Here is a 20,029-nt window from a genome sequence, read left to right on the forward strand (position 1 = left end):
TTAACTTTAAAAGACTAAGAAAAGCAGAAGTGTTACTTCCAGCATCCTTAATTCACCATAAATTAGCAGGATGGGACAAACCCTAAATGAGACCGGGGAGGGATGGGAAATGGAAAACACCATGAAATCATTTTAGGACTAATTTTCAGTTTTGTGGTTTGCTAAAACCACCCCAACTGCCGCAATCCTGGCAAAATAATTGCCTTGGAATAAATTTCCACAGTCTGGGAACGAAATCCTGATGAATAGTTTGAACCAAATTTACTCATTTGAGACCAAACAGTTTTTCTGTTTTCCTTCAGAGCTGCCTTTGGGATTAAAATCCCAAGGTTTGGAGAAGTTGGTGGCTGTGAGAACCCCTCCAGCAGGCTCCAAGTGGTGTCAGCCAAAGGTTGGATCCCATTTGGAAGGAGCAGAACCATCCAGAACTGTGGGATTTGCCGTGTTCCCACCACATTTGTGCTGTGAGAAATTCCTGCCAAGGGGATGCCATTCCCATCATGTCCATTCGTCTCCTTCTGGCTACTCCCAACCCGGAGATCCCAACCTCAAAATCTGGGAATCTTCCTTTTGTTGCTTGAGGTCTATCGAGCCTCACCCAACAAAACCCAAACGCTCTGTGAACACAGGTCTGAAGAGAAACTCCAACCCCCTGGGAAAACTGAACAAACATGTGGGATTTTTGAAAATTAGAGGGTTTTGGGTACGTTGTAAAAGGCAAACTTTAGAGACAGTAAGATGGTGATTAGAGCTAAGCAGTAGCTATAAGATTTGTCAGCAGAAAAATTATACAAGAAGTAGAAAGAAAGGACAAATAGAACAATGATCAGTGTATTAACACTTAGGTAAAATAACTCTCCAAGTTGCAGAAAATTATATCTGGTGAGATATTAGGAAGTTTTAAGCTTAATAATGGAGCTCTGTGCATTGTATCTTAAGGCTTATAAGTAGGTATTGTATTCTAAATAAACAGGTATTGTTTTAACCAAAGGTACGTGTGCTTCTAGTGGTTGGATAGAACTACTGTCAATATGCTTTTGCTTTGTGTGATTGGTCAAAAAGCTTTTAAAGTAAGTTGTAACATTAAGTTCTTGGCCTGTTGCCTTGGATGTGAGCTGCTGGCATCTTCCCATTGTCACAACCATGCAATGGGACTGCTGCTAAAAACCAAACCGCTCAAGACACGTTCCTCAGTGATTTGTAAATAGCCCCCCAACCGCAATACAAACCGACTAAAACTCCTCCAAAACACCACTCAAAACCAACAGAAAAAGCCGATGAGTTCCCAGCCCCACGTTTCCTACCTGTGACGAGGAAGCTGCAGCGGCCGGCGCCCGCCTCGTTGATGATGTTGCAGTTGTAGACGCCGTAGGAGTCGCGGGAGAGGCTGCTCACGGTGTACTCGGTGGAGTCCTGCAGGTCGAACTGCCCCGCGCGCAGCACGCGGCCGCCCAGGCGCCACTCGTAGCTCAGCACCCGCGTGGGGTACGCCCGCAGCACCCGGCAGCTCATGGTGACGCCGCGGCCCTGGCCCTGCCGCAGCTCCAGGAACGCCGGCTCCACCGCCGGCGGGTCTGCGGAGACACAGCGAGGGCAGCGGGGTGTTAGAGGGGAGAAACCGGGCCTAGGGACGGGATCCACCGAGCTTCTGGTGTGGGAGCTGGCCTAGAGCCAGGACTGACCCAGGCTCTTGTGTGGGACCTCTCCTAGAGACAGAACTAACCAAGGCTCTTGTGTGGGACCTCTCCTAGAGACAGGACTAACCCAGGTTAGGAACTATCCTTGGCATCCAACCTAACCCAGGTTCTTGTTTAGGACCTATCCTAGAGACAGAACTGATCCAGGCTCTTGTGTGGGACCTCTCCTAGAGACAGAACTAACCCAGGTTAGGAACCATCCTTGGCATCAACCTAACCCAGGTTCTTGTGTGGGACCTGTCCTAGAGACAGGATTGATCCTGGTTCTTGTTTACGACCGTCCTAGAGACAGAACTAACCCAGGTTAGGAACTATCCTTGGCATCCAACCTAACCCAGGTTCTTGTTTAGGACCTATCCTAGAGACAGGATTGATCCAGGCTCTTATGTGGGACATCTCCTAGAGACAGGATGAATCCAGGTTCTTGTTTAGGACCTGTCCTAGAGACAGGATTGATCCTGGTTCTTGTGTAGGACCTGTCCTAGACACAGGATATTAATCCAGGTTCTTGTTTAGGACCTGTCCTAGAGACAGAATTAACCCAGGTTAGGAACCATTCTAGGCATCCAAACTAACCCAGGTTCTTGTTCAGGACCTCTCCTAGAGCCAGGACTGATCCAGGCTCTTGTGTGGGACCTCTCCTAGAGACAGGATGAATCCAGGTTCTTATTTAGGATCTGTCCTAGCGACAGGATTAGCCGAGGTTCTTATGTAGGATCTCTTCTAGAGACAGGATTAATCCAGGTTCTTGTTTAGGACCTGTCCTAGAGACAGGATTAACTGAGGTTCTTGTTCAGGACCTCTCCTAGAGACAGGATTAACTGAGGTTCTTATGTAGGATCTCTTCTAGAGACAGGATGAATCCAGGTTCTTGTTTAGGACCTGTCCTAGAGACAGGATTAACCGAGGTTCTTATGTAGGATCTCTTCTAGAGACAGGATTAATCCAGGTTCTTGTTTAGGACCTGTCCTAGAGACAGGATTAACTGAGGTTCTTGTTTAGGACCTCTCCTAGAGCCAGGATTAACTGGGGTTCTTGTTTAGGACCTGTCCTAGAGACAGGATTAACTGAGGTTCTTGTTTAGGACCTCTCCTAGAGCCAGGATTAACTGGGGTTCTTGTTTAACCTGTCCTAGAGACAGGATTGATCCAGGCTCTTGTGTCATTTTCTCCCCTTGCTCATAAATCTTCAGAATGTTTAAATATCCAAAACTCATCTCTGGTTCCGAATAAAGTTCCCTCCTTTGTTTTCCTCGCTGCTTCCATTGAATGCTCCGAATCCAAGGAATTATTTCAGGGAATGATTTGAACCCTCCTGATCCAATGTCCTGATCCTAAACCCATGAGGATGAGCACAGGAATTCTGGGACAGGAATATCACAGAAGCTCCAGGTTTGAGGTGTTAAAAAGCCTTTAATAGGTGATTTTCTGTCATTTTCTCCCCTTGCTCGTAAATCCTTGGAATGTTTGAACATCCATAACTCATCTCTGGTTTGGAATAACGTTCTCACCTTTTTTTTTTCTTGTTGCTTCCATTGAATGCTCCGAACCCAGGGAATGATTCACCTCCCCGTGGCACCTCAGTTCAACAATTTTAATGGGAATTTGTATTCTCTCTTCCCCCCCTGCTTTATTTACTTATCAAGCTACTTCAGCCTTATAAACAGCTTTTAAATGAAATTTTCCCCTGCCTTTAAGGTCAAAAAAGTCTTTAAACCCCACAATTCCCATTTATCCAGGGGCTGATGATCCCCAGTGACAGGAAGTGAAAATTAACTCGGGCTGCTCATTCCCGAATCCCACTTTTGCAGGTAATAACTTTAATGGGAAAGGAAAGGGCTGATAAAAGCCCCAGCCAGAGTTAACAGCTCGTTTTTCCATCATTTTTTCCCATTGTTTTTATAGGATTGTGACTTCCCAGATGCACAGAAGAAAAACTGGAGCTGTTTGTGACTTCTCTTCGTTGAGCTCATTTGCATCAGCTCTTCCCCAAGGCTTTGGCAATTTGATTTAATTTACTTTTTCCCTCCTTATTCCTTTCATAATTCCACTATTAGTTTTGGAAAAATCTCCAGCAAAGCTGCCAAGGGAGCACGGTTCATTCTCTTCCACAATTATCTTTGGGAAGCAAACAGGGCTGGAGTTAAATCAGGCTCTCTATTAATGTTTAATGAAGTTTTTTAGCCTAAGTACATTCATGTTTTAAGGATTAGGAAACAGAAAAAGGAAAGTTCTGGAGCTATGCAGAGAAATGAGAGTGAGATTCTTGTTTGGTTTGAACCACACAGCTGCTCCTCATGGCGAGGGTCAAATCCTGGTTTTTATAGTGGGATTTGTTAAGGAGAAAGTTCCCGGAATTTATTTCCACTGTGATGCCCCGAGCAGAGGCTTCACCCGCTGCTTTGGCCTCTCAATTTGCATTTTAAGCTAAACAAATAACGAGTTTTTCTCCCCCAGCTCCAGCAAGGGAAATAATAAATAAATCACAATAAAAAGTTGTGCTTCTGCTCGCTTTCCACTGGGTTTGTGGTTTCCATTGGGTTCACCCCACAGGAATGTTATCCAACACTTCTGAATCCATCTATTCCCAGACTCTCCACTGCAGCCACATTCCCAGGTTTTTAGCTCCTGAGGTGGGTCTGGAGGTGCCTGAATGGAGCCTGGAGTTCAGGACACAGAGAAGTCCAGAGAAGATGGGATTTAGGAGCTTTGGGAAACCCCAGTGTACAGGGATTGTGATCCCTGTGAAATGACAACAGTGATTTTCCAGCCAAAGCTTGGAATAGGGGTATTACACCTTGGATAATGGATTTATTCCAGTGAAATGAAACCATCATGGCTAGAAATAGGAAAAAAAGCCATTTGCACATCTGGGAGTAAATTAAAACAGGTGTGCAAGTCCAGCCTGGAATTGTGCATTCCAAACCCTGCCCTGCACAGATATATCCATGGCACAGTGAGGAAAATCCCTGTTTCATGGAATCCAGGAATATTTTGGGATGGAAAGGACCTTAAATCCCAGTGCCACCCCAGGGACACCTCCCACTGTCCCAGGCTGCTCCAGCCCCAGTGTCCAACCTGGCCTTGGGCACTGCCAGGGATCCAGGGGCAGCCACAGCTGCTCTGGCAATTCCAGCCCAGCCAGTAATTCCCAATTCCCAATCTCCCACCCATCCCTGCCCTCTGGCACTGGGAGCCATTCCCTGGGTCCTGTCCCTTCAGTCCTTGTCAGAACTCCAGAGTCCCATAATGGGCTCCTGATTTTTTCATCTTATCCCTAGCAAGCTCCTAAATTTAAGTTAGAGGGATTTTGATGGTAACTTTCAGTGTAAAATTATTATTAATTTAATTTTCTTTTGCATTCTGTGTCCGTGCCTGCTTTGCAGGAGGATTTACAATGGAAAATCCCGGTCCCCACTCTCAGGAATTTGCTAACTTGGATTTTGTGCTTCGAGGTGTCTCCCCTGTCTGCAGAATTTGCCGGGATTTTCCAGGCTGGTGCCTCTGTCCTGTTTTGGCTCCTTGACAGGGCATTAAATTCTCTGGAAATCCAGATCCAGCCTCACCCAGCAACTCCCAGGTTCCTGAGCTTCAATATTTGTGCTGGAGCACGTGCAATATTTGCAAGTGATAAATACTCAGATGAGTAAAAACAAATGGATAAAATAAAAACTTTGGGGCGAAGCTGCACCATTCATTTCTCTCCATATCTGCAAATCTTGATTTGCTTGATTTGTCCAGCTGAGGCCAGAAAGGGATGGGTGAATAATGAGGAGTTACCTTAAAAAAACATGAAATGGGAATAATCTGTGGGTTTTTAAAGGTTTCTGCTCTTCTGAGTGTCTTTTATGGGCTCTGCTGCTGCTGTTCCTTGGATTTTACAGAATTAAAATTGTCCTGGCTGGAATATAAATCAATGAACAGCAGTGAAAATAATTTTAATCTTACAGAGCTCACAAGGGGAGCCGTGAGTTGTTCCTCCTTCTCTGTGGGCAGGTCTTGGATCTCAAATTTGCCTCTTCCATCACCAGAATTAAGGAATGTCTCTGGAGGAGGAGGAACCCACTGGTGATCTGGGGAAAAAACCCTCTGTGCTCATTTTAAAGCATTTTCCACCTCAAATCTCATGGAGCCAGGTTAGGAGTGCTGGGGGTGCTCACCTGGAGAAGGGAAGAATCCAAGGAGATCCTTGCGGGGCCTGGAGGGGCTCCAGGAGAGCTGGAGAGGGGCTGGGGACAAGGATGGAGGGACAGGACACAGGGAATGGCTCCCACTGCCAGAGGGCAGGGATGGGTGGGAGATTGGGAATTGGGAATTCCTGGCTGGGCTGGAATTGCCAGAGCAGCTGTGGCTGCCCCTGGATCCCTGGCAGTGCCCAAGGCCAGGTTGGACACTGGGACAGTGGGAGGTGTCCCTGCCATGGCTGGGGTGGGATGTGATGAGATTTAAGGTCTTTTCCAACCCAAACCATTCTGGGATTCCATTTGGGATTTGAACCAACTCTCCTCCCTTAGGGATCCAGCAAAGGGCACAACATCCTGCTCATTCCTGGATCAACTCACACCAATATTCCTTTGGAATATTTAGCAGGAAAATATATATATATATATTTTTTTCCTCATTCCTACAGCAATCATTCCATTATTTGTGGGGCTGAACTCCACTGGACATGAATAGAGCAGGGAAGAGGATGGAGAACGGGCTGGGAAGAAAGGGATATTAGGGATGATCCCATTCCAGCCCTGCCATGGCAGGGACACCCCCACCGTCCCAGGCTGCTCCAACCTGGCCTTGGGCACTGCCAGGGATCCAGGGGCAGCCCCAGCTGCTCTGGGAATTCCAGCCCAGCCCCTCCCCACCCTCCCAGGATCCTTTAAGGACACTCAAACACCCCAGAAGGGAGGACAAAATAGGGGAGAAAGGTGAGAAAAGCACATTGGAAATTGCAGATAAGGCTCAAGGGACGCGCTGGATTCTGCTCCTGGTTCCCCTCAGCTGTCACTGACCCGTGACGCTGGTCCAGGTGACACCAGTTCAGATCTGCACACACCCCTTTAATCATTAATGGGGCATTTTAATTGCTCTCCCCACTCCTGAAACCTCTCCCAGAGCTCCTTGCTCCAAGTTTTTTTACTTTTCCACAGTAAAACAAGGGAGCTGCAGCCCTTGGAGCAGCCTCGTCATTCCAGAGAGAATCCCAGAATACTTTAGGCTGGAAAAATCCTCAGAGATCATCAAGCCAAACACTTCCCAGCACTGCCACCACTGCCCCATGTCCCCAAGTGCCACATCCACGTGGATTTAAATCCCTCCAGGGATGGGGATTCCACCACTTCCCAAGGCTGGACACCCTTTTCCATGGACAATTTCTCCCTAATATCCAGCCTGAATTTCTCCTGGCGCCAGCTGAGTCTTGTTCCCGTTTATCCTGTCCCTGGATTCCTGGGATAAGAGCCTGATCCCACCTGGCTGCACCCTCCTGTAGATGCCACCAGTGCCACCAACCTCAAGGACAGCTCAGCCAGCCCAGGTGGCCTTCACCCCCAGAGCTGGGGTCACCACATCCCAACCATGCCCACGCTCCTAAAAAGTGATGGAAAAGGCTGTTACAGCCTCCAGTGCCAAATAAACCAGGGATAACCATGGAAAAACCAGCCAGACAGAGGAGCAGAGAAACTGGAAACACCTGGGGGAGATCTCACCATGATGGCTTGAAATAAAAAGTGGTTTTTACTCGGACGGGGGGGCAAAGGGATGTTGTGAAGAGAGCAGAAAGCACAGAAATGTGCACATAAAACAAATGTATGGACTTCAAACAGCACCAAAATCCTGCTTTTACTGCTCTTCTGGACAGTGCTTGCAACAAATTTTATTTGCCTCGAAACTGAGATCACTTTTCACCTCTATATTTTATTTCTCCTGTGGACAAGGTCACCTTAGACCCAAATGGGGGTTTTGCTTTTGTTGATCAGAGCAGAGAATTACCAATAAACCCCCCAAATTTCTTTCTTTCTCTGTCCTTGGGAGATTTGGGGCCTGTTTTATGTGCAGAAGTCGTGGCTTTAAGTTAAATTATGCATTTACCTCAGGGCCAGGTGAGGCTTTCATCTCCTTTAGAACCTGGGACTTAGAACAAACCTCAGAAAATGGAATTCATTGAACTGCCCCTATTTTTAAGCAGCCAAGGTCAGGGCTTGAAAATTTGGGGTCAAGGATTGAAACCCTGGGGATGTCTCAGCCCAGGATCCGTGGAGAATGAGAGGGACTCGGGTCAGAGCTGGAGGGCAAATTGTCCTCAGGTTCCAAAATTTAAAAAGCTTTGGGAAGGTTTAAAGAAAATAGAAAAAAAAAAAATAGGGCCTGAAGAGAACAGCTCAGAGCAGCAGGACAGGGGAAAAATGGGAATTTATTGGAGCAAATTCTCAGCTCAGAATTTCTCCCTGATCATTCCTGCTGTCTCCTGAGAAGGACAAGCAGGACAAGGAGCCCTCAGTGAGGTGGAATGACCAGTTTGGGAATACAAACTCTGCTTCTTTCCCTTCATCACTTCCAGCATTCAAAAGGGGTCAAATTATTTTACAGGAAGGAACATTGAAATTGAGCATTGATGGAGGCACCAAATGATGCTGAAACGGCGATGGGATAAAACCTTTCCTATGGAGCCGGGCTGGGAGAGCTGGGAATGTTCCCCTGGAGAGGAGAAGCTCCAGGGAAATCCCAGAGCCCCTGGCAGGGCCTGGAGGGGCTCCAGGAGAGCTGGAGAGGGACTGGGGACAAGGATGGAGGGACAGGACACAGGGAATGGCTCCCAGTGCCAGAGGGCAGGGATGGGTGGGAGATTGGGAATTGGGAATTCCTGGCTGGGCTGGAATTGCCAGAGCAGATCCCTGGCAGTGCCCAAGGCCAGGTTGGACATTGGGACACCCCGGGACAGTGGGAGGTGTCCCTGCCATGGCTGGGCTGGCACCGGGTGGGATCTGAGGTCCCTCCAACCAACCCCAAAGTGCCCCAAAGCTCAGCCCTGTGCGTGGCCACAGGAAAAGAAGGAAATACAACTCCTGACATAAAACCACCCCATGACATTCCCCGCTTCAGCAGTGGCCCAATGTCCAGCATTGAAGCAGAGCCTTGCTCTGAAATTAAACTGCCCCGAGTAGATCAACATTAAAAAACCTCAGAGAAACAGGGTTTGAGTTCATTTTGGATTTTTCTGGTCCTGAATGCTGGGAGTAATTAAATCCCATTTGGAAGATTCCAAGGACTCAGGCCCTGCTCACCGTCTTTAAGCCTGGATTTGCATTTAGGTCCTACCCCAACTAAATAAAAAACCTCACAACTAAATAAATAAATGCATAAATAAGGGATATCACCTCTGTTTACAGGGCTGCTCTTGGGGCAGATGGATTTGTCTTCTGTGTCCAACAATTTCATGCTGAATGGAATGAACTCCAACATTTCCTTGTTTTCCTCCTCCCACAGGAGTCTCTAAAATTCTATATTATTGCTTCAAAGTGTGCTTTTCTCCCCCAATGTTTTACACAGAATTGCCTTTTTGTTTCCAGTAAATCCAGATATTGCTCCTCTCCTTCCTCCAGCTGTTTCCTCTCCTGTTGGAGTTCATCTTCCCACTCAACCAATTTTATCAAGCCCTGTTTTATCTCCAAAATTCAATTTTCAAGGTTATTGAAGGAATATCTTTTTCTCTCTTTTCATTTCCTCCCCAAACTCCATCAGGGCTCATCTTGGATATATTTGGGAGCGCTGCATAGTCAGTGGGATTGCCATGAAAAATATTCTGGAACACCACGAGTTTCCTGTTTTCCTTGCTTTCCCACCATTCTCAATCCTCTTGGAGCAACCTGGGGTAGTGGAAGGTGTCTCTGTCCTGGCAGGGCTGGAGATGGGTGGGTTTAAGGTCCCTTCCCACCAAACCATTCTGGGATTCTGGGATTCTTCCCCACATCAGTCAAAGCACAGGTCCATGAGGCAGAAATCAACAATGATCCATGATTTTTTTCCTGGAGCAGGGATCCGGGTGGCTCCAGGCCTCATCCAGCCTGGCCTTGAAGTGGATCCACGAAGTTTGGAGAACTCTGAAGGTTGACAACGACCGTGCCCACGGCAGGGGTGGAACTGGAGGAGCTTTAAGGCCCCTTCCGACCCAAACAATCGTGGGATTTTTTGATTTTCCAATTCTGACAGAGATGTGGAAACCTTGGCTGGATATCCTGCTGGGCTCCATGATCTTTCCAACCTCAGCCATTCCATGGGTTTATAGTTGGTCTTCCAGGTTCCAAGTCATGGATTTCTTGCAAAGGATAACGAAACCCAACAGGAGGAGGATCCTCAGGGAATGGGCACATTCCTGAGGCTGCCAGAGCTCCAGGAGCATTTGGACAGCCTGGAACAGGAGGGATTGCTGGGGGGTCTGGACAAGGCCAGGAGCTGGACTGGAGGATCCTTGGGATCCCTTCCAGCTCAGGATATTCCGGGATTCCAAGATGATTTCAATAGAGGGGACGTAGAAATGTCGCTGTTTCTCCTTCGTAGCTCCCAGTGTCTTGAGGGTACCAAACCCAACATCCAATGGATAATTCCAGAAATTACTAGGCTCTGTGAAATTTCTTGGAATGATTTTACATTGCCCAGATACATCATAATTATCCTCATAAAACAAATTACAGCAGAGTGTGAATCTGCAGCCTCTCCACTGCCAGCCAGGACCTTCCTAAAAGAAAAAATCACCATCCCTTGTTGGAAAAATCAGTCCCAAGTCCTGTCATCCTAACCAGGAATGGGAATTCCCATCCAGGAATGGGATTTCTTTGTGTCTCCACCCCTCCCTGCATGCCAACCCTGACACAGATTGGAAAATGAGGATAGGATCAGGCTGTTCCTTGATAGAGAATAAAATGTGCCAATAATCCATCGGAATGTTCGAATAAATCCAAATAAACTGCCCCATCTGGAGGGAAACAGTCAATGAGAGCAGGAGAAAAGTGGCTTTATGATAAAAATATCTATTAATGGGCACTGGAACTGCAATGGAGCCTGGAAAATGAGAGATTTGTATCAGTTGTGAGGGATGTGGATCAATTGTGAGGGATATGGATCAATTGTGAGGGACATGCATCAATTTTAAATGGTTTGAATTTATTATCAAGGGTTGGAACTATCTGGAAATAACAATTCCTCTAAAAAAAGTTAGAATGGCCCTGCTTTTATTTGCCAAACCAGTCAGAAATGGAAGGTGTGAAATTTCCCTTTATTCTGTGCAGATCTTCTGGATGTAAGGAAAGTGTGAGAAATCCTGTTTATAAGGAATTTCCTAGCAGCAGCCCATGGAGAACCCCCGCCAAGGACATGAGTGTGGTCTCCACAGAGAGGTGACAGCAGCAATTCCATGGAGGATGGATCATGACTGGAGTGATTCCTAAGGGAATGATGGTCCATGGAAGCTCCCCCGGGCAGGCAGAGGAGCTGGACAACACTCAGGGTGAGATCCATGAGGAGCAAGCCAAGGACACAGATGCAAAAACTTCATCTGCTCCGTTCCCCCTGTGCTGGGCACCTCCAGTCCTGGGGGAAATTGTGGGAAGACCCTGGAGGGGCTGGAGATTGTCCAGGGAAGGGAACGGAGAGGGGAAGGGGCCGGAGAATTCCTGAGGGAGCTGGGAAGGGGCTGGAGAGTTCCTGAGGAGCTGGGAAGGGAATGGAGAGTTCCTGAGGGAGCTGGGAAGGGAATGGAGAGTTCCTGAGGAGCTGGGAAGGGAATGGAGAGTTCCTGAGGAGCTGGGAAGGGAATGGAGAGTTCCTGAGGAGCTGGGAAGGGGCTGAGCCTGGAGCAAAGGAGGCTCAGGGGACCTTGTGGCTCTCACAGCTCCTGCCAGGAGGGGACAGCCGGGGGGTCGGGCTCTGCTCCAGGAACAGGGACAGGAGGAGAGGGAACGGCCTCAGGCTGGGCAGGGCAGGCTCAGGGTGGGCACAGCAGGAATTTCCCCATGGAAAGGGGGCTCAGGGGCTGCCCAGGGAGGTTTGCAGGCATTTCCAAGCTCTGTAGCACCTGAGGACAGTGGTGGCCTTGGAAGTGCTGGGAATGGTTGGATTTGATGATCCCAAAGGGATTTTCCAACCTCAGTGATTCCACTCAAGACTCCTCTTGCCTTCAGTGATTTCACTTGTGATGTGGCTCCTCAAAGCCTGGTGGAACCCAAAGGAAATCTCTCCAAAAAAAATCATCTTTCCCACAGACCCTCCCAGCGTTCCCTGCATCCAGGACCTCCAATACTGAATCCAACATCCTCTGGCCCATCTCCACTGGAAAACCTGATTTTGTGGGACACAAAGAGCTCTAATTTAATTCCTGCTGGAAGGAATCTTCCTGCTGACACTGTTCCCACCTCCACAGGCAAAATGATTTGCAAACCTCCCTATTAACAGCAGCAGACAGGCCTGTTCCTGATCCAGCGGATGTTGGAATTGGGAATAAAATCCAAAGGACTTGGGAGGGAGCACGGGGAAAGCAGCAGCTTGTCTTTAAATCTGTGGATTGCCTTCCAAACTCTGTTTTATGAGGCAATTACAAGCACAAAGTTGAATATTGGAAAGTGAGACAGGAGGAGAGGGATTTATGGAGCTAAAACACCAGCTGGGATGAATTCCAGCAGCATCCATGGACAGTGTTATTTGTGCCCTGTGTCAATCCAAATAATCTTAATTTTTAATGCTGCACTTTGCAACCACAGTTCTGTTGAAATCCATATTTTGTGTAATTATGGGAATTAATCTCCTAAGTATTACAGGACAACAAAGGAATGATATTTACTCAGCATCTTCTGCTGTTAAAAATTAACTACATGGACAAGTTAATTATTCCAATTTACCTTTCCCTGGTTGCTGTTGAGCTGTCCTTGGTATTTGTGACTCCTTTATATTCCAACCACAACATTCCATCTCATCCTGCCGCTCACCTTCTTCCCATGATAACTGTGGGGATGGATATCCCTGAATTCCACAAGGTTTAGAGAATAATCTCATGGGTTTTCCTCAGCCCTTTTAGGCTGGAATTCCCATTTTCCCTTCAAATCCAACCTCTTAACCTGTTATTAATTGGGACTAAAAGAAGAAGCTATGGCTGCTCCACCCCTGGAAGTGTTCAAGGTTGGATGGGGTTTGGAGCAACCAAAGCTCTGACCCTTCCTATTTTAAATATGCATATGGAATATTTACACCTCTTCCCACCTGGTTTTTCTTCTTCCCAAACGATTTTTATTTGGAAGAATCTTTGCTCCTGCCCTCAGACAGTGCAGGATTATCCTCTCCAAGACCAATTCCCAAAAAAAAACCTCCAGTATATATAATTCCATTTTGCCTCCCTCAATACCATCTCTGTTTATTCAGGTTCTGGAGTGCTCTGTTTCTTTGGAATTTCTGACAGGAATTTCTGTCTGTGATAATAATTTTAGTAAAAAAATATGAAAAAATTCAAATTATCTGCTTCTCATCTAAATTTTCCGTGGCACCATAATTTGCATATTCATCACCTCCCCAGGTCACCACACTCACGCTGCCCTTGACCTTGCTAAATGTCAAAAAGCTCCTGGGATTTCTCTTTCCCGATCCAGCCATCCATCATTTCCCTATTTTTTTCCCTGCTTTGCTCCATCTGGATAAATTACACCCAAATCCATCCTTGCCTTTGGGTTATTCTGAAATCGGCCTCGATCAGATGAGGATCTTAGAGAATAGATTTTGTTGTTTTACAGTTTTCTGGGAAGTTTCTGGACTAGGAATTAAGGAACAGGGAATGATCCATAGGTTAAAAACCACAACATGGGAATTACCCATCTGGAGCGCCCCAATCTCTCCATATTTATATATAAAATAAATGTGGCAATAAATATCCTCACAGGAAGGTCAAAGCTTTAAGCTCAGCTTAAAGCTCTTCCATATCCTGGGAAAATCCTTTTGGGCAGGAATGTGGAATTCCTCGGATACAACGACCAGAGTGGAAAAAAAAACACTTTGGAAAGCAAATCAAAATAATGAAAGCAATGGGAGCACCATTATTTCCATATTTTCAAGTTGTTAAGATCATTATTTTATTGGAAGAGAAGGGGAAAAATGGCTCAGATTTAAAAAAAAAATTGACCCTGTTCTAAACTTGTTTTTAAGCTGTTCTTTCTCCCACCACAAACAGCCCAAATTAAACCCAACTTTTATCTCCAGAGGAAGAATTCATTCAGAAAGTGATAAATGCACCAGCCTGGGAATGGATTGGGTTATGTAATATTTGTCCTGAATATTAATCAGCTTTTCCCACTCAAATCTTCAATCATAAGGAGGAAAAAAAAATGTAAATAATATTAATATTAAATGCAAATTCTGCTTCCCTTCATCATTCCAGCCTGTCTAAGCATAGTTTTATAAAAGATTTGTTTAAAAATCCAGATATTTGCCCCACTTGATTTGTCAGATTCCTTGGTTATCCCTTTTTAATGAGTTTTCATAATTAAAATTTTATAATCTGGAAGATTTCACTCTTTGGGAGTTTTAGCACATTCCTGATCTGCATTCACAAGACAATTCCATGACGTTGGTAAATTCCCACAGGGACTGGCCACCCTACCTGTTCAAACATTTTCTCCTAATGACTTTCCTAAAGTTCCAAGAGTTTTTAGCTCATTAATCCCAGTCCCATTTGAGATGGGGAACGCTTCCTTCTCTCACAACAATTTTTATTTCATTATTAATACAATATTTGCATATAAATATTTCAGCAGGCAGATATTTTGAGAGTAGACCCAGCACATTTCTGAGCTGCTAAATTGACTTTCCAAGGCAGAAAAACTCCTTTTCCCATTCCCAGCTGCAAAGTCAAAAATCAAGGAAAGAGGACTCAGGGCTGGATTCTCCAGCTGATGGAAAATGGGAATAACTTATTTCTGCTGCTCCCCTCAGCACCTGAGATCATCACTCAGCCTCATCTTTCTCCTTAATTAGCTCTGCTCAGTTCCCAATCTAATTCCTGCAGGATGAACCCCTTTTCCCAAGTTATTTGGAATTTATTACCAAGGAAGAATGACTTGAATAAAGCTGAGCTCCAACAGAATGTGAAGTTCTGGAGCATCCCAATGTGGCCACCAAAGCTCTGCCAGCCAGGCTTCCATGAAGTACCTTGGATATTTTAAGAGGCGTTCCAAGGGTTTGGAGATGGATGAGCTGGGGAAGGGGTTTGTGCTGTAAATGGAATTTGATGGAGCACAGAAAGAAAAGGGAGCTGGGGGAAACGATCCAGTCCTCGCTGCTCTGATCACTTGGGAAGGGACATGATGGAAACGTTGCCCAAGGTGGCATCTGGTGGCACTTTTATGTCCCCACTGTCTCCTGCAGCTGGAAAAGTGGAGCTGGTAAATTGTCCCTGGATTGGGCCCTGTTGTCCACCAGCAAGGATTGATATATTCCTTTAAAATTAATTTATCCACAATTGCAGCTGGAAGATCATAAAATAGAATCACAGAGTGGCTTGGGTCGGAAGGGACCTCAAATCCCACCCAGTGCCACTCCTGCCACGGCAGGGACACCTCCCACTGTCCCAGGCTGCTCCAGCCCCAGTGTCCAACCTGGCCCTGGGCACTGCCAGGGATCCATGGATCCACAGCTGCTCTGGGAATTCCAGCCCAGCCAGGAATTCCCAATTCCCAATCTCCCACCTAACCCATGTTGGGAAACCTCACCCTAGAGTGACCTGGAACAGTGGGAGGTGTCCTGCCCATGGAGGGGGTTGGAATGGGATGGGTTTGAAATTCCCTTCCAACCCAAACCATTCTGTGACTCCAGGATTTTCATTTTCTTAGAGAAGTTTTAGGATTTATGGTAAACACACACAAACCAACCCCTTAAACCACAGCTTAAGGACAAACTCTGACCAAGACCAAAAATCCACAATTTTCCTGGAGAACTGATCCTGACATCACTGAGATGGGATAAAGGGATGGCAGTAGAAAAGAGAGGTAAGGAAAACAAAAAACTCATTAGATGAGAGAGTCAAATTTTTTTTTTTAAATCCTTTATATTTGAATTTACTTTTCATGTTTCTTTAGCTTGACCCAACAGATATGACCTGGAGCAGTAATTCCACAGAAGGATTTGCCCTGTGGAGCAGATTCCCAGGGAATGAGCACATTCCCAAGGCTGCAGAGGGCGAGATTATTGGGGTGTCTGTGCAGGGCCAGGGATTGGATTTGTGACGCTCTGGGGTCCCTTCCCACTCAGGATATTCCATAATTCCTTGAAAATAGATTAATTAACCATTTCTAGTGAGACAAAGTCTTGCTGTCACAAGGAGAACCTTCCCAAGAATGGGAATATTTTCACTCAGCACATCCACAATGAAATCCATGAGTTATTCTCTAAATAAAATTGTTCCATTAAAAATCTCTCCCTGTTCATTACTGCTGGAAGCATCTAGGATAAATATTCCCAAATTCTGAGAAGAACTGGTTTTTATGACAATTGGTTAAATGCCTCCGTTGGTACAGAAACGCTGCTCAAGTCATTGGGAACAAAAACTTTCCTCCCACAGGAAAAATAATCAAAGCTTTCCATAATTTTTCTCCATTCATCTCCAATTTGTCACTTGCCAGGATGTGAACAAAGGGAGCGGAATTCTAAAAACGGAGAGATGAAAGGAAAAGCGCCTGGAAATACCTGTTGAACTCCTACTTCTTGGAAGCATTTTCAGGTTGTGTCTTTTCTCTCAGAATTAGGAAAATTCTGCATCTCAAGCAGAACAAAAATGCATCGAATGAGGGAGTTTGGAGCAGGAAAAGGTGGGAAAATAACAGCGACCCAAGCAATGCATCTCCAGAATCTGAGTCAGCAGAGTCAACCCATGGGATCCACCAGGAACTGCCCCAGGTCCTGAGGAAGAGGGAAGCTGTTGGGATTCCTCATCCACAAAATATTTTCTACTTTTCACAGTAAATCCATGCCAGAAAAAGGGGAAGGAAGCTACTTGCCCCCTCCTTATTTAGAAGGATCTACACTCCACTGTTTCTGTGGTGGTTCTCCTTCCCACATTCAGAGAATCCCGGGATCATTGAGATTGGAAAAGAGCTCCAAGATCAGAGTCCCAGCTGTGCCCCATGCCCACCTTGTCCCCAGCCCAGAGCTCCGAGTGTCACCTCCAGGAATTCCTGGGACACCTCCAGGGATGGTCCAAACCTCCCTGGGCAGTGCCAATCCCTGAGCTCCCTTTCCATGGGGAAATTCCTGCTGCTGTGGGTTCAATGAATCCAAGCCAATGCTGTGCTTGGGCATTTCTTCCCCGGATCCATGGGCACAGCTGGAAGCTACCCCATCATGCAATCATGGAATCCTTTAGGTTGGAAAAGCCCTCTGAGATTGAGCCCAACCCTTCCCCAGCACTGCTGAGGCCACACTGACCCCTGTCCCCAAGTGCCACATCCACAGGGCTTCAAATCCTTGCAGGATGGGCACTCCAAACCTCCCTGGGCAGTGCCAATCCCTGAGCCCCCTTTCCATGGGGAAATTCCTGCTGTGCCCACCCTGAGCCTGCCCTGCCCAGCCTGAGGCCGTTCCCTCTCCTCCTGTCCCTGTTCCTGGAGCAGAGCCCGACCCCCCGGCTGTCCCCTCCTGGCAGGAGCTGTGAGAGCCACAAGGTCCCCCTGAGCCACATTTTTCCAGGAAAAAATGATTGAGTCAAGAACGGGAAGCACAGACCCCTCATTTTCAAATTCCAGTGGGATGAACCCACTCCTAAAACAACTGACCCCACAACTAAGAGAAACCCACAAGGGAGAAGATTCCATCCTTTCTTCAGCCTCAACTTTGGGATTTAAAGCTCGAGCAGCCGGAAGAAGCTGAGCTGGAAGTCCTGCAGATCCCAACCATGTAATCAATGCATCCATGATTTGTTACAAAGCAGAGCCAGGAAAAACAATTCAGTTGCTTATCAGCACTGAGGATGTGTGAGGAGCAGCTCTTCCCTGGAGGCCCCAAAAGAGGTCATTTGTACTGAGCACTGAGTGCTGCTAAAAAGCCAAGCGACAGAAGATTGGGGCATCTGAAAGTGGAATAAATGAGGGCTGCACTTCATAAAACACCCAAATTAAGTCCTGACACAGCAGCAGACGCAGAGAGTTCACTCAGCACAAGGAATGGCTCATTATGCCCCCATTATTCCCCAAAAGACACCTCAAACCAGGCTTTCCGTGTTCCGACAACAAATGCTGCATGTTTCCAAAATAAAAAATAACCAATTCCCCCTTTTTCCCTCCCCATTCCCGGGGCTGGCTGGCAGAGCGGAGCAGGCTGGATCTGGATGCGGATCAGCTCCCAGGGAACAGCTCTTGCCCTCCTTTTTCCCTCCTTGTTTTACACAGCAGCAACAAATGAGCTCAGGATCAGCTCAGCATTTAGAGAAATATGTCCTCCCATCTTATCTGCTTGTTCGTGTGTCAAGGAATTCAAAGCTGCGGGGAAAATAATGATCGCCTCACACTTGGTTGGGATTTTTTTGTTTTGTTTTGTTTTTTTGTTTTTTTTTTTACCAGAAATGAGACTCCTATGTCATTTTTACTTCCATATTTACAAGGAATTCATGGATTCAGGGAACTACAGAGACAAACAACCCCACATCAAATATGTAACAGCCATAAGACTCTTGCTGCTGTTTGTTTAGGGGGAGAATAAATCAGCTTTTTCTCAGCACAACAAAAAGAAAATCAAGGGGAAATCAGGTTTTACTCACACTGCACAATGAGCTGCACCAAGGCCTCTCTGGGTTTGACGTTAAATCCGTTGTATTGGCTGGTCTGGCAGCGGTAGGTCCCGGTCATTTCCCGGGAAACGTTGACGATCCGCAGGATCCCGTCGTAGCTCTCGGTCTGCAGGGCCCCATCGGGCATGGCCACCTCCTTGTCCGCCCGTGACCACAGGATGATGGGTTTGGGCTTCCCGGTCACCTGGCACTGCAGCTCGATGGTGTCCCCTTCCCGCGTCACCAGCGGCGACTTCTCCTGAGGGACCGTCAGGTTGGGGGGCACTGGGAAGAGGGAGAGGAGGGGGTCAGCAGGAAGGAGCCGTGCATGGATTTCCTGCTCGGGATCGCCCATGGGAAAGCAATTTATCCACAGCAACGCGGGGGTTGTGCCCATGGGAAGCTCCCACACTTATGGGGTGAAGTTCTCAGCACCTGGAGAGCCTCAGGGCATTGTGAATGTAGGTGAACTTGGTGGGAAGAAATGCTGATGTCTGACTCCAGTTCAGAGGCTGAATGATTTCTTTATTATAACTATGCTATCATACATTAATACACTATTTAAAGGAGATACTGAAACTACAAACTTACCTTTTCTAACTCCCGTATCTGACTCCCAACTTGTGACCCTCTTCAGAGCCCAGCCCCAGGTGGGTTGGATTGGATTGGATTGGATTGGGTTGGATTGGATTGGGTTGGGTTGGGTTGGGTTGGATTGGGTTGGATTGGGTTGGGTTGGATTGGATTGGATTGGATTGGGTTGGATTGGATTGGATTGGGTTGGATTGGATTGGATTGGATTGGATTGGATTGGATTGGATTGGATTGGATTGGATTGGATTGGATTGGGTTGGGTTGGCTTGGGTTGGATTGGCCACCAGCTCAAACAATCCTCACCAGAATCCAACCAAGCAATCACCCCAGGGAAACAATTCTCCAAACACATTCCACATGGGAAAACAAGGAGCAGAAATAGAAATTGTTTTATCTTTCTTCTCTCTGTGCTCCTCTATGAAAAAATCCTGATAGAGAGAAGAATGTGGCTGCCACACAGAGACACTCGTGCCCTACCTGTGTGTCCCTGTCACCATCCCAGTGCCCTCCCACCACCACTCACATCCCCACTGCCAGTTCTGCGTTCCTTTAAAGGATCATTTGGTGCTAAATCCCATTTTTTTAGAACAGCCTGGCTGCTGATTTTTTATCCAGCCCATGGAGAAATGGCTGTGGTTGAGGAAGGAGTGTGGCAACTGAGAAATCACCTCAGAATTGGAGGCCTGTCCCCAAAATGCTGCTGGGATCTGTCATGGGAGGCTCATCAAAGTGGCGTTTGTTCCACGGAGACAGGCGTTAACAATTCCAAAAGGGATACTGGAATTATTTCCAGCAGGAGTTGGGCAGCCCCATGGAGCAGGAGCACCTCACAGTGAGCTGGTGATGGCCGAGGACACGGGATAGGGATGTGGATGTGTGGGAGCAAATCCAGAGGAATCCACAGAGCTGCTCCAGGGCTGGAGCCCCTCTGGAGCCAGGCTGCGAGAGCTGGGAAT

General features: G+C 46.9%; 1 protein-coding gene across 2 annotated transcripts in view; it reads right to left on the bottom strand.

Moving 5' to 3' along the window:
- MDGA2 (MAM domain containing glycosylphosphatidylinositol anchor 2) overlaps positions 1–20,029 on the bottom strand; it is a 192,767-nt gene that overhangs the window by 39,849 nt on the left and 132,889 nt on the right. For both annotated transcript variants that reach the window (XM_021536048.2, XM_021536049.2), the window contains 2 exons: positions 18,471–18,764; positions 1,305–1,574 (listed from right to left, as the gene is read on the bottom strand). In XM_021536048.2, the coding sequence (XP_021391723.1) occupies positions 1,305–1,574; positions 18,471–18,764 (564 nt within the window). The remainder of the gene's footprint in view (positions 1–1,304; positions 1,575–18,470; positions 18,765–20,029) is intronic.

Source organism: Lonchura striata, chromosome 6, assembly GCF_046129695.1.
Source record: "Lonchura striata isolate bLonStr1 chromosome 6, bLonStr1.mat, whole genome shotgun sequence".
Lineage (NCBI taxonomy): Eukaryota > Metazoa > Chordata > Aves > Passeriformes > Estrildidae > Lonchura > Lonchura striata.